Below are 27,110 nucleotides of genomic sequence, written 5' to 3' on the forward strand. Positions count from 1 at the left end.
TATATCAAAGTCACCACCGCTGGGTACTGCATATGTGCTTTTCTTTTGTAAAAAAAAAAAAAAAAAAGTAGATAGATAGATAGATAGATAGATAGATAGATTCAAACCTGGATTCATTTAAAGTACATTGTGTGAGATTGGAAACTTTGCTTCCTATTTTTTTTTATATTTGTGATATTTTATTATTATTATCATTATTATTTATTTATTTATTTATTTATTTATTTATTTTTAATAAAACATTTAATATACGGCTGTTCGTTAAAGACTGCGAAGCAAGCTTTAGGCCTTTAATTATTAGAGTCCTGTCTACAAAGTTACGATACAGTAAAGGGTGACGCGGCCGCATTACGTCATGGTCAGGTGATTGACGAGGAAGTAAACAACTCCGAAGAGAAGAGACATCTCGACTGGGAAAGGTGAGGAGACGTTACACGTTACATTACAACCAGATTTCTTAACATTTGTAGCCTGGGTTTGCTTGTTAGGCAGTTTTGGCCACAGACTGGCTGACTAATGTTTGATTTTTGACATGAAGTTTGACGCTGTTTTTACGGCTCTGAAGCGCAGTTAGCTCGGATCTTACAGTCACTACAGCATCAGCAGCATCCTGCTAGCTTTACAGATGATGCTAGAAAACGGGTTCAGGTGGTTTAAACTTTCAGTGTGTATCCAGCTGTGTTGTAAAAAGTGAGATAGGAACAAGAACTTGGCTGTCCACATGACAGAGGATGTTACTTTGCTTTGCAGAAGTATACACATTTTTCCTGTTGTCGTTTTTTTGTTGTCAATTTTAATGAAACAAAAATGTAAGTAAATTGAGCCCAACTTCAAATAAAATAATAATGGGATGTGTAAAGCCATCGGATTGGGAACTAAATGTAAAATGGAGTTTTTCAGTATTTTACATTTTTAAAAAAGTGTAAAAAAAAAAAAAGGCCAACGTTGCATTTTATAATTGTGAAATAATCTGTTAATTCTCTAGTTGTTTAAGTACTGATGGGTGGAAAAGGGTTGTCAAATTTAAAGATGAAACTGATCAAAACTGGTCTGATATGTGTTTGTTTATCCCGTGGTTTTGGATTTAAATACACTTTTTTTAAAAAAAATTATGCTTTTTATTTTCTTAATCCATCTGTGACATCTTCAGGTCCAGCTCTCCAGATGACGTCCCTTATCTGCACTTTACAACACCATCAAGACGATGTCAACTGGTGCGCCTACTCGGCCAAGCTGTTAGCCACATGTTCTGGGGACAAAACCCTCAGGATATACGACGCCCGTGATTTCTCCGAGCTGCCTTTTTCGCCGCTGACGGGTCACGGCTACAGTGTCCACTGCTGCTGCTTCAGCGCCTGTGGTCAGTTCCTGGCTTCGTGCTCCACAGATGCGACCACGGTGATCTGGTCTATGGTCTCGGGTGAGATCGAGGCTGTGCTGGAGCATCCTGGCCGCAGCCCTGTCAGGATCTGCGCTTTCTCTCCTGACTCTCTCCACTTGGTTTCTGGTGCATCTGATGGCACTTTGGCTCTTTGGGATTTTCCCTCCAGACAGCTGCGAAGGTAAAATTGTTAACCGAGTATCTCTGAAGCTAAATTATTTAAGGGGAAAACAAGGGAACTTTCCCTGTCTGGAGTTTCTTAAATTCTAGGAAGCCTCTATCTTGCAGTGTGACTTTAAATGTCACACAAAAAAAATTCGTGACAAGCATTTCCACAATTTTCTGACTTTTGATAGCAAGATTACATGGAAGATTAGTTGAGAATTAAAATAATTGTTGTTTATTATAAGCTATTGTGTTATCAGCTGATGGTAAATTTAAAGATGTTCTTAACATTAAGACTTCTCAACATTATACAGGTCTGTAGTTTTTATTATAATGACAAAAATGAGGTGGAATATAAATGTAAACAGGAGTCTGCACCAGTGTTTGCACTGGCCTCCTGTCACTATCAGTTTTCATGTGTTAATAAATGGGAACAATGATAATAGCCCTGAAGTGAAAAATAAATTGCTCATGCAGCTGCTGTCGGTTGTGGTTGTGAAGGACCGGGGCAGTGAATGACACAACAATGGTAGCCTGCTCCTTCAGCCCCTGCAGTCAGATGTTTATGACTGGCTCCACATACGGAGACCTGCGTTTGTGGGACCTGTGCATGAACCAGCTCCACACAGAGAAGAATGCCCACGACCTGGGCGTCTCCTGCTGTACCTTCGCTCCGAGCATCCTCAGCGGTGAGAACTGTTGCTGTGCATCAGGGTGTTTTACAGCAGCCTCTGGGAATAAAGGCCCTTACACATTGGACACATACAATTCCTGCATATTTAGTATTTTTTCAAATCAAACTGGATTCTTCAGATTTAAATTTTTTATGTGAATAAAGAGACACCGATAATAGATGTGACACAACCATTTTATTGATCACAAATAAATAAATAAATCACTAAATAAAATGCAGATAACATTTTTTTTTTAGTGATCTCAACCTTTCACTAGTCCACCAATTAGGTTTTACATAAAACATGCAGACGTCAGGCATCTTTTCAGGTTAAAGCCAGTTTGGGCCAAAATATTTGCTGAAGGTCAGTTAAAGAACGGCACAGTAAATACAAACAAGTGTTAGGTTGGGTCCTCATTTAGGCCTCTAACTTCGAAATCCAGAAGCTTTAGTTAAAACAAAAGATCCAAAAACAGTCTTTTTCCAACGGCTCACATCAATTATCCCTTGTAGAAGAGTCACAAGAAAGTACACAAGGTCAAATTACTGCAATGCTGTTTGATTAAAATGCCATCGGTGGTGTGATCAGTAGACAGCTGCTCTGTTTGGACTTGGACTGATTGTTTATTAGTAATTTTCTTTGTGAGAGACTGAGACTCTCTTTCCATTTTATTGTTTTTGTTTTTGTCTTTCAGGCGGTCAAGTTGTGCAGTTTCGCGTGGCGTCTTGTGGACAGGACAGCCTGCTGAAGATATGGGCCATAAACAAGTTGAGCTCTGGAGGTAGAGTGGTGTGCGGCTCTCCCTCTCTCCGTATATCTTCTCTCATTTGATCCCTTTCTGTTGTTATTTTTTACGACCTCTTTGCATATCAGCTAACATTGCAAACCTGGATTTGTCATCACGTCCTCTGTTCCTACATGCCAGACTCCATGGATGCTAAACAGCTGTCACAGTAATACCATTTAAAGCAGAATTTGACTATCATGTTGTCATGTGACCCATTGAAGTCTGCACTGTGGTGAAACTGTAGCCTCTCAGTGTGCACTCACAATAGTTCAGAGTCTGATGTGTAGTATTTCCCAGAGGCACAACGATTTTTTAAATCACTGGTGCTGCAAGTCCAAACGAGCTACCAGGTTTTTTTTATGCTGTTATTAAAATTAACTGCAGATTAACTGTTTGTACTTCACTCCCCCACCTTTCTTTCTTTTTTACCTTAAAGAGACTCTTTCCACCTTTATTTCTGGATGTTACCATCTAATCCTTAAACTGAAAACAGTCCAGCCTGCTGTGTATTTTGATCTTTGTACAAATGTGATTTATCTTCTGCAGCGTATAAGATGAAGCTCCTGCACACGTTAACTGGCCAATCAGCTCCCGTCCTTTCCTGTGCGTACTCCTCAGATGGGCAGCTACTTGTGTCTGGGTAAGAGCTTAACTTTACTTTTCAAAGCATCTGCTGTCTAATTGTGTTTAATAATTAAATTAATAATACTTGCTCTTCTTTACTTTGGGAAATTATTGCATATTAAATGATTTCGAGGACTTATTTTATGATTTTGGAGTTGGCCTAATGCACCACTCTCTCAAAATAATGAGATTAATTAAATCTGGTACACTGTGAGGGTAGCTGCTATATAAACTGTACTCAAATTGTATTTGATAGGCGAAAACATGCAGCACATTTACACGATTTCTAGCCAGCCTGATTCCCTCACAGTTTCAAGCTAAATCTATATTTGACACCCCTCGCTTGATCTGAAATACCTCAGCATCCGTGTCTTGATCTATTTGAGATCAAGAGTCTGCTTTGAAATATAGATTGTTTTCCTGCATGTGTAAGTAGGCCACCTCTGCACAAATATAACAGTGCAGTACTTCGGAGCAAACACTAGAGGGAGACATAGATTGCTCTATTTCTCAATGGGTGAACACAAATTTGAGTCCAGCCTACTGTGCTGCATTTTACAGTTAAGCAATACAAATGTTTTTTAGGTGGTTGTAATCATTTTTCTTTTTCTTTTTTTTAAATTTCATATTTTTATGTCTTTCAGCTCTGTGGACAAAACAGTCACAATTTATGATGCTGTAAGCACTTCTCCTCTTATTCTGATTTACCAAGCGGCATTAGCTTAAATTGTATTTTAAAATATATCCGTCTGGATTGAATACAGAGAGCTCATGTTTTGTTTTTTGCTCACATTGTCTGCAGGAGAATGCAGTTTTGCTTTACAGGCTGAAACAGCACGAAAGGTAAACATTGATTTTCACTGACGTGGTGAGGCTTTGTTTGCTGGATTTTCACACTGAGTGTAAGCACGACTTTGTTCCACAAAGACGATACTGAAATTTTCTCCCAACTTGCCACGCAGAATTCTTTTCTGTTTAGTTCGTGATTTGATTCTGTCTTTCTGTATTCTTAAATTGATATGTCTGATAAAACTAGAAATTACAGCGTACAAAATTGGCCACAATATAAGATTTTGAATATTTAAAATAGCTAAAGTTAAAGCTAATGATAAAATAATTGAAGTTACTGTGATCATTTTTGCACTATTGATTTTGTCTATATTACTCGCTGTTGTTTTATACAGACCTGAGCTCTTGATTTTAATTTCTCCTTGCAGAAATTCGTAAATTTCTCCATAAACAGTGATGTAGTTGCTGCAGAACGCTGATGTAACTGATGGAAATGACATAGGCAGTTAGCCATGTTGCTTTTATATAGGAATAAAACCAGAATACAACCACTTGGCAAATAGCCAAGTGGTTGTTTTTGCAGAGAGACCTGTTGCAGATGAGTTGTGGTCATGAGCACAGACTGATTTAGCCTGATTGCAACGTGTTGCCAATCTGGTTGTTTTTATGAATTAAACTGTACTTATTCGAAAGTGTTTGGAGTCAGTCTGCCACCTGTGCAGTCGCTTTATGATCAAAAGTGGTCAGCAGAAGTTAAGGGTGTTGGACACTCATTCTCTGGATGACCAGACATTTGCCACAACTACTTGCAAACAGTCTCAGACAGTAAACAGTTGAGTGCAGTCACCAGGTAACCAACATTTTCTTTTTCTTTTTTAGTTGCATGGAGGTTTCCATCTTGTTTTTACTCTAGTGTGGCTGAGCGATGAAAGAGGTCTATAGGGTTTCTCCGTGGCAGTCAGTTATGTAGAGACAGCCAGATTCATAATAATATTTTCATGTAACCTTTAAATTATTACCAAATCTACATCTTTAACAGGTGTTTGGGCTCCAAGTCATCATTGTTGACAAGTATTCTGACTCTAATCTCTAATCAGAATATGTGACTGTTGGCCATCAGTAGATAACGCACATCAAAAACTATTGACTTCTTTTCTTTTTTTCACTAAAACAGGGTTAGGCGTAGCTAGGGTTCTGCAAGAATATTCTACTAGAAATAGTAGGTACTGGATCTAAATCTCTTCCAGTATGTTTTTGCCCCCTAACTGGTGCACAACCAGGTGTCAAGTCTGCCCGTGGCCACCACCCTGCTCCGCCCCTGCTGGTGAACAACACGTCTGTATAAAATAATACACAAAATTCAAAACTCATTAAGTCCCATGTTTGTGGGGAAAGCGACAGCTGAAACTCCGCCCATGATGTGATCTACATGATTAAAACGGGTTGTGTTGCATTGTTGTCCCTAAACTTGTGGGGTTTTTTTTTTAGAAAAAGGTAAGACTACTCTCACTCTGTCCCTCCCACCCACGCAAAAACCACAGCTGAACGATCACACTTGCATGCTATTTATACGTCCATCCAGCCACCTGTGTCTGAAAGGCAGCAGACTCCTTTCAGCGGGGCGAATGAAAGTCGTTTTGGAAAATCACTAACTGAAGAGGAAGCAAGCGGCAAGTTGAGGAAAAGTGGATAAATGGGGAAGAAGTTTTTTCATTACTTGACAAAATGTCTTCAGGAAACTGCTTTGAGTTAGACAAACTGATGATACAACGTTGTGAGAGTCTCTTAGGCCGGGTTAGTGCGTGCCTCTATTTTAGCTCTTTTAATCGTAGAGATATTTGTGTGAAGCCAGCTAGCTTTTGTGGATCATCATTTCTCAGCAATCCAGCTTAGGTTCGAGAGAGATTGGACTCATTAACGCTGCCTTGACTTTACTGAATCCGCTGAGAATTTGATTTTAATCCTTATTGAGATGCTCAGTGCAGCTTTCAGCATGGTAAGCCTTCACTGAATTGGTCCTGATGGAGAGCATTTTTATCACTGTGACATATGTAGCATCAAGCCAGAATTAAAAAAACTTTTGGCCATCTAGGAAGCAACTGCAGTTTTAAAGCTTCAAGCAGACCTATTATGCTTTGTCTTATTTCCTGTTAGAATAGTCGATGCTCATATTAAAGAGTCAAAGTTCCAGATAATGAGGCGAGGATGTGTCCAAGTAATCCCTGTCAGCTCAAACTAGGCTTCAGCCTAATCACTCAATTTCAGAGAGGTTTCTTTTTCCTACTCTTTGCTTTTGCATGAGGTCAGAGAGCATGAATGTGCTCATGTCTTCAATTCAGTTAATTTTCCTTATTAGAGGGCCAAATCACAACAACAGTCACCAAGGTGCTTTATATTGTAAAGTAAAGAAAAGAAACCCCAACAAGTACACAACCCCCCTTTCTCTTATCTCTGATCTCTTATCAAGCTCCTCCCCCAAGCAGACATTCAGAAGAAAGTTTCCTTAAAGTGAAAGAAAAGGAGCTAAAACGGTTTGTTTCAGACAGTGCACCAAGCCCCAGTGTAAGATTAATCGGGATTATTCTGAACTGTGAATCATGCAAAGCTACTCTAGGCAAGTCCAGGTATTAAAAACAAACAAACATGCAGTTGGAAACTGGCATCAAAGATTCCCTTTAAGTCATCGAGCTGCTTAGCAGGACTGAGATGTGGTTCTTTCCACTTTGACTTCTGAATTACTGATTTTAATAGACTCTGTTTGTGTGCTTGTATAACAAAGGTTCACTCAACATCTTATTTTTCATTTTTCTTTTTACATGTACTGTAAAATAAGGTAAAACTTTGTGAATTTCCTTCAGAATTATTAATGCATAGTAGTATGTGTATGTGTAATTTAATTAAAAAAAGTAGTAGAAAATAAAAAAATTATCAAGCTGCTGGAGTAATTTGAAATCCAAGGTAATCATTACGTTCGTGTATGATTCTTGGAAATGATTGCATTGATGTTGAAAATGTCATCCCGCCCATTGACATCGATGTGATTGTGTTATTGGCATAATTGTTGTCGGTGAATCATGCATAAGCTGTTTGCCTGGTAAATCTGTTTGAACATCTTTCTCTGTCAGTCTGTTATTATTATCATATAGAGAAATTATACCTGTATTGTTAATAGAAGCAACATTCAGGTGGTTATCCTCTGCTGCAGGTACGTGACAGCGTGCGCCTTCTCTCCGACCTCATCGCTTATTGCAACAGGATCTATGGATAAGACCGTAAACATCTGGAGGCTGGAGGATGGTTGCAGTGGAAACGGTAGGGAGGGAAAAAAACCCACATGCATCACTTTAGAAGAGTCACATCTATGTTTTGATGAGTTGCAAAAATGTTCCTGTAATCTGTTTTTGTCTTTCTTCCTTACTGCACCTCCCCGTCCAACGGAAAGGCGGGAAGCTGTTGCCTGGTTGGTTTTCTTTCTATCTTTTTTGTTTTTTCTTGTTTGGACACATTTTTTATGTCACTTTAACAACAACAACAGCAGACTGAGTACAACAGCAAGCAACACTCAGCAGTAACAGGCCAGCTTTTATTGCTCCTTTTTTGCCAGCTCTGAAAAACAGAGGATTTTTTAAAGACCTTATAACCTATATATTCTCTGTTGAGTACGAATCAGTATAACCTTTAATAACGGTGTTTCAGCTCGAGAGCATCATTGGCTCTTTTTTTTGTGTGTGTTAAGATTTTACATATTAAAACAGCTTCGTCTCCTAGGGAAGGGCACAGATGTTGGTTTCACGGTCGCCCTCGTTTCCTTGATCACTCGCCACTCTCACATGTTTGCAGTTGGCCCAAAGATTTCATTGCATTTCTCATGTTTACGGTTCTTTTTCTTTCTTTTGTTTGTCTTGCAGAAGAATCTGCTCAGACTTCAATCAAAGGTGAGAAGACAGCTTTACTGTATTATGTGTTGCAGATATTCTATACAAAAATACTCCAGTCCTGAGACAAAATGTGCACGAAAGCCTGCGATTGTTTTTGTCCTAATCATACTATTCACGTTTGGTTTCACATTAATCTTTCAAACATTTATTTATATCGCTGTAACAGCCACAGCCTCACGATCAATAAGCAGTCAGCCGGACTCCAGGTTCACCTTGCATGGAGAATATGTGTCCATTTTTCAAAAGCTGTCTAGGACTGACCGTCGTGCTTTGACTCACCCTCTCAGGGAGAGCCTCGGGAGGCCGATCGAAGCTGCTGGTCAGCGATTGGTCGGAGGATGATGTGTCAGAGTGGCTGCTGGAGGAAGGCCTCGAGGGATTGGTGGACAGATTTAAGGCCAATAACATAGATGGGACAGAGCTGCTCAGCCTCACCAAGGAAACACTGGCGTCAGAGCTGCACGTCGGTGAGGAAGACGAGCATCACACGCTGCTCAGCGAGAGCGGCGCCGCTTCCCCACTCCCTCCTTTTCCCACAGTCCTAATGCTTTCCTTTTTGTCCAGAACAGAAGGATAAAAGCCCAGTCTTATGAGCATTACACGCCGGGTCTCTTGTGAGAATGAGCACGGCCGCGTGCGGATTAGGATTTTTGCACCTATTTACATGGATAAAAGATGGCATATTAAATCAAAGTAAGGGTGAAGGAATGGGTGCTGATGGGGAGGGGGGTGGGGTGGGGGGTTTACTCAGCAAGATTATGTAATATTAGGCTGCACTGGGAAACCACTAAGCTTTAGGGACCTTAGCGGTTTGGACGTTTAATCTGGAGCGCTTCATCAGTTACATAACCCAATCATCAAAACAGAATTCCCCATAAGGTATAAAGTGGATTTATACCTAAGCCCTATTGGTTATTTCCAAGTCTGTCTGAATGTATTATTTTTAGTTGATCAGACGCTTTTGTTTTTTTTCCTCCCCCCTTTCACCATCAAGTGAAACCGCTCGGCAAAGTCGGAGCGTTATGTTGTCGATGTCAGTCTACCAGCTAGGCCTGTGTTCGTCACGTAGTTGTCAGCAAATGTTTGTTGCATTGCCGTGCCGTCATTTTCATCCCACAGTCGCTGTCAATCACTCCTCGCCGTGGCAGCTCGCGTTCACATTGTTCTGTTTTTAGTAACGCTGCGTGAATCCCACCTTGCTTGTAACCAGAACTAACTTGGAGAAGAGTGTTAGAGTAGTAGTCTGTTTTATCTGCTACAATGACAGAGAGAGACAGAGACGGAGCGCCCTGACGCGTTTTTCAAAGCTGAGAGTGAAATCAATGCCTCTTTGAGAGGAAAGCACACAATGTTTAAAGTCTTTTGTGTTCATTTGCAGTTAAGGCATTGTTTATGAGATCGTTTATTTGTGAACTATAATTTCTGCGTGATTATTTTATTTTATTTTTTTTTCAAAGTAAAATTGGCCCCCGGGTAGCTGCTGAGCATTTATCTTTGAATTGGACAGACAGCAGACATGGTCTGGTCCCACCACCCTCACCCACGCTCACATTTGTCACCCGAGAGCGCAAAGTGCTAAAGACACGAATAACAAATGCTCAGAGGCTTCATCGTGTTGATATTATTGTCAGTGTTTGGGTCAGTTCAGCTTGTTCCACTTGATGCTCAGCTATTTTCCTTTTCCTTTTTTCTTTCTTTCTTTCTTTGAATCACTGCACACCGAGTCTTTATGCGCCTCTGTTCTGTGGCTGATGTGTGTCTGTAGAGTCAGTCGGCCTGCGCAGTAAACTCCTGAGGAAGGTGGAGGAGCTGAAGAGTGATTCAGTGTGTTTAGGCATTCCCGATGAGTTCCTGTGTCCAATCACCAGAGAACTGATGAAGGAGCCAGTTATTGCTGCCGGTGAGCTGAGATCATTGATCGTGTGCTTCATCATTACTTTGTGCTTGTTTGTGTTGTTTACACAGTTTTTTCCACCCCAAACAGATGGCTACTCGTATGAAAAAGAGGCCATTGAGAGCTGGATTAGTACCAAAAACCGCTCCAGCCCCATGACCAACCTCCCCTTGCTGACGACTCTGCTCACCCCTAACCACACCCTGAAGATGGCTATTGGTCGCTGGAAGACCAGCCACTAGACATCTGTGGATCTCTGAGCTGGCGTGCTAATGATTTTTCACTGAAGTGTAGAGAAGCAGAACGCAGTGCTCAGATAAATGCCCACAGCACGGTTTCAGGAAAAGGTGTGCCTGATAGTTACCCAGATTTTAAACGACCAACCCGAATCAACAATCAGCTGCCTGCTATCACACAGAGGGGGAAAAAGACCAGCATGAGCATCCAGAGTTTTGAAGAATGCACTTAGCTATTCACTCAAATTCAACTAGCTTTAGCTGCAGCAAATATGTCACTTTTAGGCTGGATTATGTTTTCAGTTTCCTCATATTTAGGATTATATTTGGTCCTTCCTGTGAAATCCCTGCTTTGATTTTTGATCAGTGAAGAATGGGGAAAACTATTTGCCTGCATTGCTTTTAATGATTCCCCTAACCTCACTTTACAAATAGGTGACTATTTTGTTATTATGTGAAACTGATTAGCATTATATATATATATATATATATATATATATATATATATATATATATATATATATATATATATATATATATATATATATATATATATATATATATATATATATATATATATATATATATATATATATATATACAAACAAAGATCTTGTTAACACAGATAAACAAGGTGAAGGGAAGTAAAAGGATGCAGGGCTGGCATTAATAAGACCTTTGAGATTAGAGAGTCTCCTGATGAGTGTAATTGAAGGTGAAAAACACTATTTGCACTAACTTTAGATCAGAAGAATCTACAGTGTATTTTATTTAGATTGCTGTAACCTTGTTGATTACCTTAGGCTGTATGTGAAAGATGAACATAGCTGCTGTGTTGGAACAGCGACGCCAATGTGGAAGTGCCTTTCACCTGCATTCTTTCTATTAGCCAGCAGGGGGCGACTGCTCTGGTTGCACAAAGAAGCGAAATTCATAAGAAGCCTGTTAGAAATCTATCCTTCTGCTCTCTTCGTTTATGGGCTCAGTAAACATCTTCCTGATGACTTTATAAACTCAGTCACTAGTTTAAAGTCTTGCTGAATACAAGATGATGCTCATTTGTGTGGTATTTGGCAGTTTCTAACTCATTTCCACTCCTCACACGAGAAATTGTGGTTCAGAAAAGTCAAGATGGTGAGACCCGAAATGCTCAAGTCCAGACTGGAGAAAGATAGTCCGTGTTTTATATCGATGTTTATTACAACCCTTTTCCAAAAAAGGATGCTTTTTATCATTTCAGAACAATTTCAAATCATTAAAACCATATGATGATAGCATGTCTTTAAACTTTGATGCTTGGAAAAGGTAAAGTTGGGGCATGCTTCCCTCTTCTTTTAACAGCATCAGTCGCTGCAGTTTATGAAGCAAAAATGTTCCCTCATTCTTGGTTTATATGAAAACACAACATCCACAGTTTTAAACAACGAAGTTTACTTCAAAGGCTCGTTTTAATGTCAATTTAGGCGAGTTATGTGAAAGGTACTGTGAAAGGCCTTTCTCCCACCCGCACACCCGGAAGCTTTAAGCAACATTTTATAGAGTAAAATGAAAGAATGAGCTGTAGAAATGTAGTCATCCATGAATATTTTATTATACCACAATATTAATGTGGTAATATTCTGTAATCCATAGTATGACTCTGAAAAGTGTATATGACAACTATGAACATATATTAAGTCTTAAGTTTCTGTTTTCTCTCTTTATCCCACATTCTGTAAAAGCTCTTTCTCAAGTCTGAATAAACCAATAAACACTTCATATGAATATTTTCTCTGCTATGCAAAAATAAATAACATTTACTGTGAATACTGAAGCAGTCACTTGTAAGATTATGACAAGAAGCTGTCCAACAATGTCATGTACAGTGCCTTTTTTTTGTTTGTTTTTCTAGTCAAATGCACCAAGAAAAAGGATCTCGGGTACACGAAGTAATCCGTTCTGAAGCCTGTAATGCTAACAGATAACCACTTACAGGGAAATAGATAATCTGCAAATATAGTGTACACCGTACAAATATAAATGTTTTTTAAAAGACACTTCACAATAGAAATGGTCATATCCTGCAACAAACAGCGTGAGGTTTCGTATATTCGTGCACAAAGCTTTCTCAGTTTTCTATATTTGATATTATGAATTAAAAGTTGAGACAATAGACTACTCTTTTTTTAAATTTTAAATCCCTACTTAAGGTATGTCTGGTCTTCTTGAATACACTAGCTGTATACATGTAAGCAAAAGCGTAGTAGCCTGAGTTGAACACTGGTTCTAGATTGTAAATGCAGTGCAGCAGCATAAATCTACAAAACAGGCTCAGGGAAGGGAGCCGCTCTCACGCCCGTCTCCCTTGCTACCTAGTGTGGGACATAGCTTGTTGAAAAAAACCAGCCTGCTCCTGTGCTTTGAGAAACTACGCTCAGACGTTGGATTCTATAAAAGAGCGTTTGGGCTTTATGGGAGCCATGTGCAGAGCTGGGTTGTCTCTCGTCAGGCTCGCCTGTCTGTGCCTCCCCTCGGGGAAGCGTAGCTGGGAGGATGTGGTACCTCTGCCCTCTCGCTGGTGCAGCCGGTCTCCAAACTCACGGCCCTGCTGCTGGCTGTTGCTGTGGCTCACAGAGTGCTGCTCCTGGAATGATGCGTGTTTGAACTCATTGTTCAGCCCTTGGAACTCCATCACGGACATGCTGAAGCTCTCCACCCCTCCTCCCTGCCGGCTCAGGCCAGAGGCCTGCTGGCTGACTCGCACCGCTTTGTCCATGACCCCCATAAAGGGCCGGGGCTTTAACTCAGGTTTTGTCTTGAAGCTACCGCTGCTCTTGATGGGGCACGGGGCATCTGGTGCCTGCTGCCTGCCCCCATCTGACAGGTTCCCACTGGAGGCCTGACTGGAGCTGGAGCCCCTTGAGCCTGTTGTTCCTGCTCCACCACCCTCCCGCCTAACCTCCATACCAGCACCTAAAGCGAGCGCCAGGCCATCCAGAGCCACAGAGTGGGTAGAGAGCCTGTCAGAGCCCCTGGAGAAGCTGGAGGAGCGCGGCTGGTACATCTGCAGAGGTCCAGGTGGGGAGGAGCTGTTGGGGGACATAGGGTGATAGTGCTCAGTAGGACTGAGCCCAGAGTGTTCACAGGATCCAGGGCTGATGTCGATACCCATAACAGGTGCAGGCCTCAGAGAGGTGGAGATGTGTCTACCTGGCAAAGGACTAGAAGGACCGCACAGAGACAGAGGCCTGCCCCCAATTCTGCTCCCTGACTGGAGGGAGTGGCACTGGTGATGAGTCCTGCTGCCCTGGCTCTGGAGTTGCCTGTTAACAGCAGGAACTGGCTCGGGCATGTCCACAAACAGCTGGTTCTGTACATATTCCTCTTGATGAAAGCTCGGCGACTGATCTCCTAATCCAAAGGCCACAGCTCCGGGGAGAGTCCTGTTCGGAGCGTATGGATTCAGAGGCCAAAATTCAGGACTTTTCCCACACTGCAGGCTCACCTCCTCGCCATCTTCCTTTTCTTCTTCCTTCTCCGCATCGGCCTGCTCTGCTGGGATGTGCCTTTCCAGACTTCCCTGTGAAAAGACGTCCGTTTCCTCCTCTGTGGCTTGATGATGGTGGGTGTGAGGGTCCCTGTTGTAACCCTGTGCCGAGTTGTTGCTGGAAAGCTTCTGATGATGCTTACATTCCTCCTCTACTCGTGCCAGCAGGCGTCGGATCTCCCGGTTGGACGGGCAGAGTCGTGCTGCTTCGTGGAGATCTGCCAGCGCTGCAGCAAACTGCCTGGGGAGGACCGAGAAAACGAACAAAAGGAACTTTTTAAAAATACAGAGAGGACGCGGTCCTTTTCTCGCAAGAATTTCCTCTAAGCAAAAGGATTCGGCTCGAAGTATACTTGAATATTGTTGTACCTGCTACTCCTCTTGGCCCGGGCTCTGGCGTAAAAGGCTTCATAAGACCTTGGTTTCAGTTCCAGGGCTTTTGTTGCAAACTCCTCAGCTATGCCAAAATCCTGCAGAAAAATGCATTTAGTGACACGCGCTGTTTGTATTTCAAATTAAATGTGACGCTGTGACGTGCAGCAACAAATAAACCCCACTGTATGATCAGCTGCGTTTCTAAGTGCCTAGCCTGGAGAGTGTCGGCTCTGCAGAAATAATTTGAGGCCATTCCAGTAATAAAAAAAGAACAATACTGTTTGTTTGCCGCTTCATTATATGGAGCTGAGGATCAAAGCCTGTTTAATGAAACAGAACTCGCGCTGCAATCATTTTTATTGACCAGGAGCAGAAGGAGAGCGGCTTGCCTTTCCTGCTGGTTTTTACTGCTCCCATCATCACTCTCAGGTGAATATTTAATGACACCAACACACTGTGATTCTGTCCTTCAGAGTGAGGTCAAAACGACAGCCTTGAATGTGAGATTGTGAGCGTCGCTGTTGAATGTTTAATGACGGTATCATGTAGTCTCCCTGCTGGCCCCTACTGCCTGCGTTCAGCTGTAATATGTGGATTTTAGCCAGCGCGTTAGTGCGGCCACTGTAAATAAACCCCCTGCAGAGCCACGGAGAAGGAAAGAGAGTGGACTCAGCCTGCCAGAGAGAGTGACCTTATCACATCACATTATCTGCTCCATTATTCATCGGCCACACTGACCCTAAGGATGGCATTTTTACACAGTCTGTTAGGACGTCTGTCATCACCAGGGTGGGTTCCAGCCCTGGCTGCGGGCCACACACACATCTATCTCCGCACTAACGGCACACAGTTATTCATTATGTCACCACCTGCTTCCAGGTCTTACAAGTACATTCTGTTTACCAGGGAGGCCTGAAATTAGATCTGAAAAGCAGCTATATCTTTACATTGCACTATACCAGCGGAGACATGTTCTTTTTATGTTGATACGGATAAATAATACATCTTGGGAAACCGTGTATCTTGCCTCGCCCGCCCTAACTGACATTCCCTAGGTGTCCAATAAACCTGCAGATGTTAAATAGTGCAGAAGTGGTTTGGTACAGCTGTGAGTCTTACGTTGGTTTTCCTGCGGCACCGTGAAAGGTTTAGATAGAGGGAGACTCGCAGGTCTTTCAAGCCTTTCAGCTCCTCTCCTTGCCCCTCACGTGGTAGTTTCCTCAGGGCATACTGATAACGCTGGCCTGCTTCTTTCATACGTCCCTTCTGTGAAAGATAAGAAAAACTCAAAGGGGGTTACTGACAACTAATCGTTTTCCCACCACATGTAACATTCGCCATACCGCACCTTGTAAAGTAAGTTCCCTTCCTCCATCAGCTTCTGCAGCAGGATGAGGAGAATGTCTGGTTTGGAGGAAGCCATAGCCCACGTAGCATGACCTGATGGAGGGGTACAAAAACTTTTTGTATTATCCTGCCTCACCTTATCTCTTGTTCTTTGGATGTTAAATATGTCACATATGTCGGGTACCTGATCGATCATGTGGAGCCGTTCTGTAGCCTTTTGTTTGATAACGGGGAGCAACCAGGGATGGAGAGAGAGAGGTGAGAAGGGAGTTAGACAAGTGGATGTAAAACTGCTCGTGTGTGGCAGTAATCAAAGATCTATCTAGCCGTAAAGAGCCATTGATTGGTTTAAGGCGAATACGAGCACACTTTGAGTGATGGGCTTAGCCTGAGACGCGTTGATTCAACTTTATGCTATGTTAGATGTCGTGCCGCAATTAGTGAAGAAAAATTGTTGTACAATAATTAGTTTTGAAGAGGAGCAATGATGGGAGCAAAGTTGTCATGGCAACTGGATCTGGGGCCTGGTCTTCATACGTTGCTTTAAAAAAAAAAAAAACCTCAACTAGGTGACTAGGTTAGGGCCATGTAGGAGGAGTTACCTCTTCCTCTGAACCACTGCTATCCTGTCGGGTGTTTGTGTCTTATCACAGCCTTTTTGGTTCTCGAATACTTCATTCATAACTGTTTGGAAGGAAATCTCACATTTTTTTCATAATGTGTGGGACTGATAAATAATTTCCTTTTGAATGAAGTAGCTCTTCTCTAAAAAGAAATAAGTCAGGGCACACCACATTGCCTTGAGACAAATGTGGTTCAGACATAAACTAAATTGAACTGATTTAAGGGATCCTGATGATCGTGCAATATTCGCTCTACTCCAAATGCTCTTCTTATTACAGTAACGCAACATTTGTTTGTGCTTATTAAATTTCTTTTAGTTTTTTTTTTTTTTGCCTGATTGCTTATGCCTCAAAGACGCAGGAAAATGTATTTTATTCTTTAGTTTCATGGCAGCAAGAAGGCCTGGTCGGTGTTGACCTTTTAGGTGTGAGGTTTGGGTATTTCCTCCATGCCTTTAGACTGTGACCTGTGTGGGTCACAGTCTAAAGACATGACTGCAAGGTTAATCCCACAGGAAAAAGAAACAACTTGTGTTTGAAGCCGTTACTCAGATAACCCCACTTTCTGTTTTGGTTCAAAACTCTTTCAATTTTGACCCTTCAGAGGTGTAAGACTGCTTGAGACGCAGACGTGAAACTGAATCAGGAGCCTGTAATCAATCAGTGTGGCAGACTTCAGTGACAGGAGAAGAGAAAGACGATGATGAATGGGTAAAGTCTGGAACGCTATGGGTACCTATGCATCTTCACTGCCTTGCTCCTAACAAAGCAAACACATATAAAGTTGTGCTTTTCGTGTTTTCATTGCACACAGTGCAAAACATTTACAGTATAGACTATACTAGGTAAGTGAACCTCTGCGATTAAATCGCTCCCTCAAAATAAAGGCAAGCAAAATGTGGTTAATTATAAACGCTTAAGTCTGCTCTTCTTGGAAAATATAGCCTGGTTTGGTTTATCATAAATCCCTGCAGGAATCCCCTGGTGGAGGTTGTTCCTGCTAAAGGAGGTTCTACCAAGTTTTAAATTCAAGAGATTTCTTCCTTTTTTCCAACTACTCTATAAAGCTACTTTCAGCTGCTCCCTTGTTTACAAGGGGTCAGGACCAGAGGCGTTTCTAGAGGGGGAGCAGGGGATTGCACCAGTCCCCCTGAAATATGATTGTTTATGATTTTACTCAGGTTTACTGTACTTGTACTATATTGAAATATTTCTATGCTATACTGCTTTAATCCACTACATTTTGAGTCCAATCATTATGTTTTTTTTACTCCATACTAAGCTTTACTTGCTTATTATTTTGCAAAGTAATTGCATTGTTACAGTTTAAACTAGTGAGCGACATATAAGTAATTAAACTACCACCAGCTGCAACAATAAAGAGATATATGCATCAACAAATCAATAATAATAATACAATAATATCAAGTCATGATTCTGAAAAGCATCAATTCAAATGTGCAAATTTAATTTAGATTCAGGTTCTTTAAATATATTTGAATATATAATCTCTAAAGCAGCAAACTACTTACTACTAGGATTTTAACTAACTAATTAAATAATAAGTTAAAATTGTTTTTTTCCACAAATTTCTATCACATGATCACCTTTGTGTAGTTTAAGGAATACTTGTGCAGCTTTACTTTTCATATAATAAATCTGCGTATAATGCAGGGCTGCATATGAGCTTGAAAATTATATTTTGCACACCATTTACTTTGTACAGTTATTAAACATTTCTTTGTGTCTCCTCCTGAAATCAAACCAGGGATAATTTGCTCTTTAAGTGAATTTGTAAACCACTGCACTCAGATAAACCTACAAGTTTCAAAACCTTTTTTTTTTTTTTTTAAGATGTGGCCTTTACTGCAGGCCTGCTAAAGTTTAAACAAAAAAAAGGTTCATACCCATTTTGGATCCCTTCTTAAGCAGCGATGCCACCAGCGCCGGGTTCTGGCAGCCAGTGGCTCTATCCGAAACTCTGGAACTGTTGTCAGCTCTCTCCAGCACCGCTCCATTTTCCACCAGGCAATGCACCTGAACATTCATTGAAAAATATAAACATATTTATATTTAAATTAATTACTTCAGCGATGAAATGCTGATTTTTAAATAGTCTCATTGATTATGAGCAGTAAGCCTCACTAAATTAGCAGACGAGCTCTCTGCTGCTGACTTTGGAAAACTGTTGATTATTAAAGTCTTTGATTACTCTCCTGCTCATCAGCGGAACAAATCAAAGCCAAAATGCTTGGATTGAAGGCTGACTGCATGAACTGTTGTGGAAATCTGAGGTCCTGTGCAGAGCGCCGCATGAAGATTGTTATGGTTATTATAGTAATTGTGACATTTATCTACAATTTATTACAATTATGTGTTGTGTGTTGCTAATCATCTTTTAATTGCATGTTTTGTAGAATATTGTCAATAAGCATTAAACCCACTGTATCTGCATCCCCGTTAAGGGCAGCTAGGTCAAGCGGAGTCCGCCCCTGTCTGTCTGGATGGTTCAGGTCAGCTCCTGCCTCCACCAGAACCTGCACTGCACCTTTCTGGCCCTTCATGCAGGCCCAGCTAAGTGCAGTCAGCCCCTCCTGATCAGCAGAGGACAGAGAAGCACCTGGGACCACAAACAATAAAAGTATTGCTCTCCAGTTCATATATATACACTTCAAACAAACTTGGATCTCACTGTGAAAGGTGCTTACTCTCACCCTTTGACAGCAGGAGTTCAACCGTGCTTGCGTGGCCCTCAGAGGTGGCCAGTATCAGCGCAGAGCGTCCCTGCTTATCAGTGGCGTTGATGTCTGCACCTTGCTTCAGTAGCAGCTCGGCAACCTGGGAAAGTGAGGGGAGTTATCCAAAAAATAAATAATTTTAAAAATTGAAAAAATAGAAGACAGAACTGGTAAGGAGAAGAACCTCCTCACCTGTGTGTGTCCATGTTTGGTAGCACTAAGCAGAGGGACCATTCCTCTGCGGTTCGCTTCCTCGAGCCCTGCCCCCCGCTCCAGGAGGAACGCGCACATCTCGAGCCTCCCTCTCCCTGCTGCTGCACTGAGCACTGACAGAGGGTCGGCATAGAGATGAGGAGGCGAAGAGAAGAATATGTAATTGACACATTTAGGAGAGAAGTAGAAGCCGAAGTGAGAAACAGAAAGGAGACAAAAAAAGAGGCCTGTTATTTCCATAATCTGTATGATTCTAACACTTTTCTGCTTTTAAATGTAGATATCTGAGAAACACGCTTTCTGTTACACAATATAATAAAAAAAAATAAAGCAAGCACCATACAGTTATTTCTAATGATGACTTACACACCAAACAATCTGCACCCCACCCTAATCAGCCAGTGTTATTCTGACAAACTGTGGGCACTGACCATTTTTTCCCTCAGTCCCTCAGCTAATTGAGCTGCTGGGGACGGAGGCACGGTATTGATGCTGTACTGGTATATTCTCCAAGTACCCTTGATAAATGACATTCTGTTTAATGTGTCCACATGCTTCAGTGGACAAATCTATTATATAACACTGTGTTTAAGGAGGAGTTATTGCCATATGAGTCAAAGAAAAAAAACAACAAACCCCCTCGCTGTGCAGCTGCCTTTGTTTAAGACGAATTTGTGGAGCTGCACAATGGAGCAGCGGGATCAGTGGAACTGCTGTTTTCAATACAAACTAAAGTGAACAGGTGAAAATATTCTTCTTAAAGGGGACCTATTAAGATTTGCTTTATTTTCTGCACTGTTACAATGGTGGATGCTCGTGTTAAACATGGCAAAGATTTTAAGTTATGGGCTGAAAGCTCAGGATTCAGTTTTTGCCTACCTAGGCTATCTATGATTTAACTGGGGGAGCAGGGATATCCCTAATATGATACTCTCAGACACACAGCTTTATTTGGATCCATCCATTTTCTTGTGTGGGGCTTGAAGCCTATCTTGCATTTTTGGTGGTCGGTCACAGTGCCAGCACAGAGAGACAGACAACCACACACTCACTCATCCATATCTATGGCTAATTCAGAACCACCAATTAGTCCATTAAGCATATTTTGGGCTGTGGGAGGAAGCTGGAGGAGACTAGATCTACTGGAGGTTTCTTACTGTTAAAAGGGAGTTTATCCTTCCCATGGTCGCTAAAGTACTCGCTCATGATTGTTGGGGTTTTGTCACACGCCAAGGCCAGTTCTAACCCACAGCCTTCCTGCTGCAAAGTGGCAGTGCTGACCACTGCACCCACATCAAAGATAAATAAAGTTTTAGTGTTTTTTTTCTAAAATGTTAAAGTTTGAAAGTAGAATAGGGGGTCCCCTTTAAAAAGAAGATTTGAAAAATGTGATATGCATCACTCACTCCCCAAACAAGTGGAAATCCTTGGTTCAATAATTAGACTTTAACATGTACCTCGAATGACCACTTTGCCTTTGCTAATGGACTCTAATCTGATCATCCCAACACTAAACATAAAACAAAGCCAGAGCAGTGCACACACACAAAGGTGAATGTTCACAAGGGTACTTTGTGCTTCCTTATTTTGCTGCTTCAGTCCTGCAGGGGACTGTGTAATAGAATTATAGCATAATGGTGCTGTAGGCACAGAAACAGGCCGTGTGTCTGACATGCTTTCAGGAAATGGACTTAACAGAATTCTGCAAGCTGCACTATCACATCCATGACAGAGGTAAAAGTATTACAATTGAATAGCAGCTGCTTTTAGATTTTACGAATACGACTGGACATAAGATAATCTGACGATAAATGTGATGCTCCATTTATGCCAAAAAACAAATATGATTTACAATCAAATCCGCTTTTTGATATCAACCAGAGCATCTTAAAAAAAATTAATCATACTACTAAAAGCAGCTAATGGATATTGTTACGATGAGCTCCTGCAGCCCCCCTGACGTACAGGTAAGTTTATTGTGTGTCCCCTGCACAGAGCTGAAATGTGCATGAAATGCAACCCCGAAGCCCTTGAGCATGACTCTAGAACCACAGTGATTGACAGAAAGAGGTGAGAAAGCTAAATTTATCTGAGTGGTAGCAGAAATGCACCCGTTTCTCCCCAGAGTGAGTCGTGAGCGTCCATCTGCACCGCCAGCTGTTCATCTTTCAAGTCCAGCAAGCTTTTCACCACCTGCAGGAAAACACAATTTACAGTCTTCTATTGCTGGCTTGCTGCACACAAAACAGAGCAAAGCACCCGCAGACCTTGAACAGAAAATAACAAACCACATCTAATGAATCCTCTGCATCAGCCAAGGACAGGCACCACGTTCCACATAGAGACGAATTTCAGCAATTTTAAAAATGTTTCTGTCATTGGGACCTTGATCTGATACATACCTGTGTGTGCCCCACGCCGGCTGCCGCTGTAGCTGCCTGCTGTGCCGCCTGTGTTTTTCCAGTCACAGTCTCACCGCTGTGGTGCTGCTGTGGGTCAGTGGGAATCTCCTCTCCCCAATCCTGGCCCAGCAGGATGTTGATGATTTCTACATGGCCCTTCAGCCCGGCGTGGACCAGCGCGCACTGGCCGCTCTTATCAGCATGGCTCACCTGGCGCAGAGGGATACGCAGAAGGACTTAAAACACTGACCCTGGCCAGTGCCTGTAATACGCTGGCCTAGATCAGCCCAATATACTGTGTGTCATCCTTCTCCTAGAATAGATCCCGGAGCTGTGGTGAATGTAAAACTGGAGCGGTTCCGGACATCAGTGATGTAGAGATACTGAGAGGCAGAGTGTTCTGTCACAGATTAAAATCTGATTTATTCACGGTAATTATGCCCGTTACGCCCTCCCAGCCCACAGTTGTCCGTCTTCATCTCGGCACAGAAGTGACACTGACCTTGCTCCCTTTCTTGCAGAGCAGGCTGACGATGTCGGCGTGTCCCGCGGCGGCAGCCAGACACAGGGGCGTCATGCCGCTGTCGGTGGTACCATCTACAGGAGCGCCCATTTCAAGCAGCAGAGCGACCATCTCTACATGACCCAGGTGGGCATGCACAGCCAGGATGGGAGCATGTCCTATCACCTCCGTACACCAGGTCACGCTAGCGCCACCGAGCATTAACAGACGACTCACCTGCAAAATAAAAAGAAGTTCCGAGTTATAAGTTTGTATTAAAATATATTTTTATATATATATATATATATATATATGTTTGAATTAAAGAGAACATTTAAATATAGAGCACTGCAGTGTGTCACCTTGATATTAGGTGTATATAGGTTTCGCAGGGAGGCCAGTGCAGCAGACAAACTGTCGGTGCTGCAGTTTACCCACATGGCCTGCAGAACGCTGGAGGACACACCTGTCTTCTTACTCAGACCCTGTAAGTGTGTGTGACAGAGGCGCAGGCAGAGAGATGCAGAGAGTTAAAAACTTTTTTCTGATGGAAAATTCGAATCGCCCCTCGGGATAACGCAGCAGAGTGCAGCTCACACACATAAAACAGTTCAATATTCACTGTTGATGTTTATGTTTATGAGTAGTGCTAATGTGCGTGGGTGACTGTAGGAACCTGGGTTCACTCTTACTCATGTGTTTCCATGCAGCTAAACACAGTAAAGTATGGGACCTTGTTTATGTGAAGCTTTTGGAATCATCAGTTACGCTCATAAACCTACTTAACAAGTTATATACATAGTATCACATTTCCTATTACCTTGAATATGTGAGCCTTGAGGATGTGGTGCCCCAGTTCCATAGTCTGCTGCCTGTTGAGCTTTCCCTCCTGTCTGGAGAACATGAATGCCAGGAGAGCGTGGCCGCTCCTGTGCGATTTACAAATAAGAAACAGGATACATTACCAAAAGTTCTAATCAAATAAATCTACGGTGCCGTGAGAAAGCATTTGCCCCTTCCTGATTTGTTATTTTTTGCATATTTATCAAACTTACATGTTTCAGATCATCAAACAAATTTTATTATTATTATTATTATTATTTATTAGCAAAAATAACCCAAGGAAATACAAAATGCAATTTTTTAATGATTTTAAATTCAGCACTGTTCCAATTTTTCTCCATTTGTGGATAATGGCTCTCACTGTGGTTCACTGGAGTCCCAAAGCCTTAGAACGACTTTGTAACCCGTTTCCAGACTGATAAGAGATCGGGGATTTTGTTTCTCAGCTGTTTTGTGAGATTGTGGCATGAACTTGTTGCTTTTTGAGATCTTTTAGCCTGCTTCGCTTTGTCATACAGGTTCTATTTAAGTGATTTCTTGACTCAACAGGTCTTCCGGTAATCAGGCCTGGGTGTGGCTAGTAAAATTTAATTTAGTTTTCTACAAAATGTGGGTAATTACAGTTAATCCATGATTTAACAAGAGGGAAAATTACTTTTTCACATATGGTCAGGTGGGTTTGGATAGTTTTTTTTCCACTTAATAAAATCATAATTTAAAAACTGCATTTTGTATTTACTCAGGTTGTCTAATAATAACATTTGTTTAATGAGCTGAATTTTTTAAATTTTAAACTGATTTTGTTATATATGAATCTTAAGAATCCTCTGCTGCACGACCTTTTTAGGCTCACCTGGGGTCACAGAGAAAGTCGCTGCTTTCTCCATCAGCTCGCCAAACCAACCACTCTCTAAAGGAGGGATGACACAGCATCCGTGTGCCGTCTCTGCGTCTCACCTACGAACACAAGTGATAGTTACATTTCTTAAACGATTCCCTTAGCGTCCAACCAGTTCTTCTTATATGTCACTGGATTTTATTCACACATTATTCAAACCAGACAAAAGTTTGACTCATTACGGACGCCGTCACGCCACCATATCAAGAATCTTACCATGAACCCAGCCAGGCTGTCTAATCTCTGCTGGAAGTCCTTCCACTCCAGCTCCCCCTTGACACTGCCTGCGTTCAGTGCTCTGAACATTTGCTCATCAGCCAGTGGGTGCAGAGACGCCAGTGCCACATTTAGCACCGGAAGCACCCGTTCAAAGAGCTCTTTATCCGGAAAGCTCACACGACACATCAGCAGGTACACCTAACAGACAGCACATGCTGTTAATAATTTGCAGTGGATTTTCTTTACTTTACATTAAAATAATGAAACAATAAACAATTTAAAAATATATAATCCGCTAACACTGCGTCAACACTGTTCGGCAAAATGTAGCTGGCAGGTAGCGCTTTGATGTGCTTTGGATGTTTGTGTGGTGGGTTTATGGTAAATATTAATCACATTATCAGGACCAACATAAACATCTTCTGCAAAGCTAGTCAGCATGACAGCTTCTGTAATTTCGCAGTACTGGATTCGATGCCATCTTGCACCTATTAATAAGCCGGTCGGAGGATTGCACGCAACATCATGATGGTGAAAACACATGTAAGTGTGAGTCAAAGGTAAAATAAGCTAAAAGTACAGTGTATTTCAAGAGCTTATTATTATTATTATTATTGTTGTTATTAGATTCATCGGGCACTCCAGTTGTTTCTGTGTATAACTGTTGCCGTCCAGTCCCATATGGAAAAGATATATATAAATCTTATAAAGTTTGTATCTGTCTTGTGTGAAACTTGTATGAAAAGCATAAAAGAGTGAAAACAGATATAAGATCCCTTGAAAAATTATATAATGAAACTTGTATGTTTTGGATACTTACTAAAACAATATATGAAAGTAATGAGAAAGTGGCCACTTTCATGAGTAAATCATATAAGTTTTTACTATTTCTTTTCCATATGGGCTACCTTGGCCTACACATCCTTACCTCACATTTATGCTTCCTTTTTTTGGCATCATCCAATCTTTGTGTAATTGCATTTCTAAGTCATCCGTTGCCTGACTTTACACCGATGATTATGTAACAATAAAATGTCATTTTACTTCAGTCACCGAGAGCTATTTTTGGCACTTTTTATGAAGTTTCAGCCTTCTGTCACGTTTATTGATTTGAGCAGCGTGCGGGTACCGTTTCCTCTTCCTCCTGAAAAACATCCCTGAATGTTGTTGCCCGTGTACCTTAATTGTGTGTAGATTTTATGAGGAGTGATTATTACTTCAGCCTGGAGCGAGATGCCATTTCACGACAGACAGCTCACCAGGATGACTGATAACTGTTAAGTGCTAGACTGTGAACTCGCCCAAATGTGGAGGAGGAGAACATTTCCAACAATGCACTTCAGGTAAAATATGTCTTTTTAACTCTGGAAGATTAAAAAATTGCAAATTACCTCTTTATTGAACTGATAACTCAGTGACACGCACATTATTCCACATCTGTGGTTCACAACCTTTTCTGTCATGCATAATTTAACAAACTACACCAGCTGGAGTGACGGATGCTGGCTGATTCTACAGTGTCAGACTTTTTAGAGCCCTTTAAAGGGGAGAACATTTTCTAAAGATCCCAAATAATCCTGACACGAATTTAGCAAAGCGGACTGACCATAGACTGTATATGAAAGATGGCTGTAGATGCAATGACATCAAACATTGGTTAGTAAAGTGTAGCTGTGAAGGCTTGAGATGAGCTTTTCTCCATCACCACCTTTACAGTTGAAATCAGACTACACAATGCGTGTTATTAGCCAATGAGCTGAGTCATTAGTTCATTAGCTAATGACTTGCCATTTACAAATCGTTAGGGAAAGAGGTGGACTCTGGTTCACCTTCATTTCTGACCATAATTTACATGATGAACTTCACGATAACTTGATGCTAGCGACTGAGCCCTCTATTATAAAGTGCAGCGGCTACTTTAGAGTCTGTTGGGGCTGTAGGCAGAAATTCACAGGAGACACCACCAACCAGTGATCATCACTGTTATCTTATTTATGACACCAACAGTTTAAAAAAAATAATAATAATAATGAAATGTAAGAGGTCTTATTGTACCAATGGTAATTATGTGTCTTGGCTGTTCTATGCCCTCCAGATCCAAAGACCTACTCTACTAAAGTTAGACCTAAGCAGGATCAACAGGAGTCAGCAGATCCAGGTGTGCCCTAAGTGGTCAGGCCTCCACCACTGTCAGGGGAAATTCTGCACATTGCCGCTGCTGTAGTTTAAAGTTTGTCAGGTCCTTAGGGGCCCCCTCCCAACTGGCTTGGGACCCCCAAGCAGTTGCCTGCCTTGCCTGTTGTTCCATCAGTGCCCCTGGAAAAGTGTTTGCCATGGTCACTAATAGGCATAGGTACCAAACTGGCCCCGGGGCTAAATTATTAAAGACTGAAAAATCACTGAGCTCTCATGTTATTGTTGGTACTGCAGAAATTTTGTTTGACCACCCCCCCCGTGTTACTGATGAAGATATGATGCATTTATTTTCTATCTAGAAGAGAGTTCTCTGTGTGTGTCTTGGAGGCTCTGTGCAAGGGGCATCCTCACTCTTTGTGAAAATGGCAGAGAGAATTAAACACTCAAAGGTGTGTGATTGCGCTTGGCTAGATTTGATTCTGAAACTGCTCATGGCCACAAATCCAACAGGTCTTTTTCTTGTAAAGGCAAAAGCACGAGCAGTCCACTGAAAGATTTAGCAGAAGTCCATCACACGCAGATTAAAAAATACAGTTTATGGTTTATCTGTCATTGCTTCAGGTATGTTATGCTAGCAGTCTGACGCACACAGATAAATATCTAAATGACTGGGTATCTCATCTAAAATATGAACGCAGGTCACTGGGTTTCAAATAACTGACTGCTATGGGTGAGTGAATTAAGTCTGAGATGGTCAAAACATCATCTGATTTTTTGCTCTTAATTCCCAATTTCAGTTT

The 27,110-nt window shown here is 41.6% G+C and overlaps 2 protein-coding genes across 3 annotated transcripts in view; one reads left to right on the forward strand and one right to left on the reverse strand.

The window, feature by feature from the left end:
• Positions 1 to 360: 360 nt before the first annotated feature.
• On the forward strand, positions 361 to 10,953 carry wdsub1 (WD repeat, sterile alpha motif and U-box domain containing 1). 2 transcript variants are annotated; one of them, XM_063473766.1, is made up of 13 exons: positions 361 to 419; positions 1,151 to 1,562; positions 2,048 to 2,235; positions 2,915 to 3,001; positions 3,554 to 3,647; positions 4,276 to 4,309; positions 4,434 to 4,474; positions 7,626 to 7,732; positions 7,863 to 7,880; positions 8,329 to 8,355; positions 8,646 to 8,825; positions 10,124 to 10,258; positions 10,343 to 10,953. In XM_063473766.1, the coding sequence occupies exons 2-13, from the start codon at positions 1,165 to 1,167 to the stop codon at positions 10,492 to 10,494; spliced, it is 1,461 nt and encodes a 486-aa protein (XP_063329836.1). In that variant the 5' UTR covers positions 361 to 419; positions 1,151 to 1,164; the 3' UTR covers positions 10,495 to 10,953. The 2 variants fall into 2 exon arrangements, with proteins under 2 accessions (XP_063329836.1, XP_063329846.1); XM_063473776.1 differs by lacking the exon at positions 7,863 to 7,880.
• A 146-nt stretch (positions 10,954 to 11,099) lies between these two features.
• The window catches only part of LOC134627572 (protein TANC1-like), a 42,025-nt gene continuing 26,014 nt past the window's right edge, over positions 11,100 to 27,110 (reverse strand). The window contains exons 11-26 of the mRNA XM_063473790.1: positions 24,172 to 24,372; positions 23,911 to 24,014; positions 23,035 to 23,143; positions 22,577 to 22,699; positions 22,215 to 22,451; positions 21,713 to 21,922; positions 21,422 to 21,503; positions 19,290 to 19,423; positions 19,074 to 19,197; positions 18,804 to 18,979; positions 18,267 to 18,396; positions 15,921 to 15,950; positions 15,738 to 15,829; positions 15,509 to 15,655; positions 14,384 to 14,484; positions 11,100 to 14,255 (exon numbers count right to left, since the gene is read on the reverse strand). Of these exons, the coding sequence (XP_063329860.1) occupies positions 12,902 to 14,255; positions 14,384 to 14,484; positions 15,509 to 15,655; positions 15,738 to 15,829; positions 15,921 to 15,950; positions 18,267 to 18,396; positions 18,804 to 18,979; positions 19,074 to 19,197; positions 19,290 to 19,423; positions 21,422 to 21,503; positions 21,713 to 21,922; positions 22,215 to 22,451; positions 22,577 to 22,699; positions 23,035 to 23,143; positions 23,911 to 24,014; positions 24,172 to 24,372 (3,354 nt within the window). The 3' untranslated portion in view covers positions 11,100 to 12,901. The remainder of the gene's footprint in view (positions 14,256 to 14,383; positions 14,485 to 15,508; positions 15,656 to 15,737; positions 15,830 to 15,920; positions 15,951 to 18,266; positions 18,397 to 18,803; positions 18,980 to 19,073; positions 19,198 to 19,289; positions 19,424 to 21,421; positions 21,504 to 21,712; positions 21,923 to 22,214; positions 22,452 to 22,576; positions 22,700 to 23,034; positions 23,144 to 23,910; positions 24,015 to 24,171; positions 24,373 to 27,110) is intronic.

The sequence above is a fragment of the Pelmatolapia mariae genome, linkage group LG1 (genome assembly GCF_036321145.2).
Source record: "Pelmatolapia mariae isolate MD_Pm_ZW linkage group LG1, Pm_UMD_F_2, whole genome shotgun sequence".
Lineage (NCBI taxonomy): Eukaryota > Metazoa > Chordata > Actinopteri > Cichliformes > Cichlidae > Pelmatolapia > Pelmatolapia mariae.

What these genes read in the sequence shown, in the direction of transcription:
- wdsub1 (XM_063473766.1), top strand. Translation starts at nt 1,165, where the DNA reads ATGACGTCCCTTATCTGCACTTTACAACACCATCAAGACGATGTCAAC. An exon ending in AAACAAGTTGAGCTCTGGAG is followed by an intron (nt 3,002 to 3,553) that starts GTAGAGTGGTGT and finishes TATCTTCTGCAG; the next exon opens with CGTATAAGATGAAGCTCCTG. An exon ending in GGGCAGCTACTTGTGTCTGG is followed by an intron (nt 3,648 to 4,275) that starts GTAAGAGCTTAA and finishes TATGTCTTTCAG; the next exon opens with CTCTGTGGACAAAACAGTCA.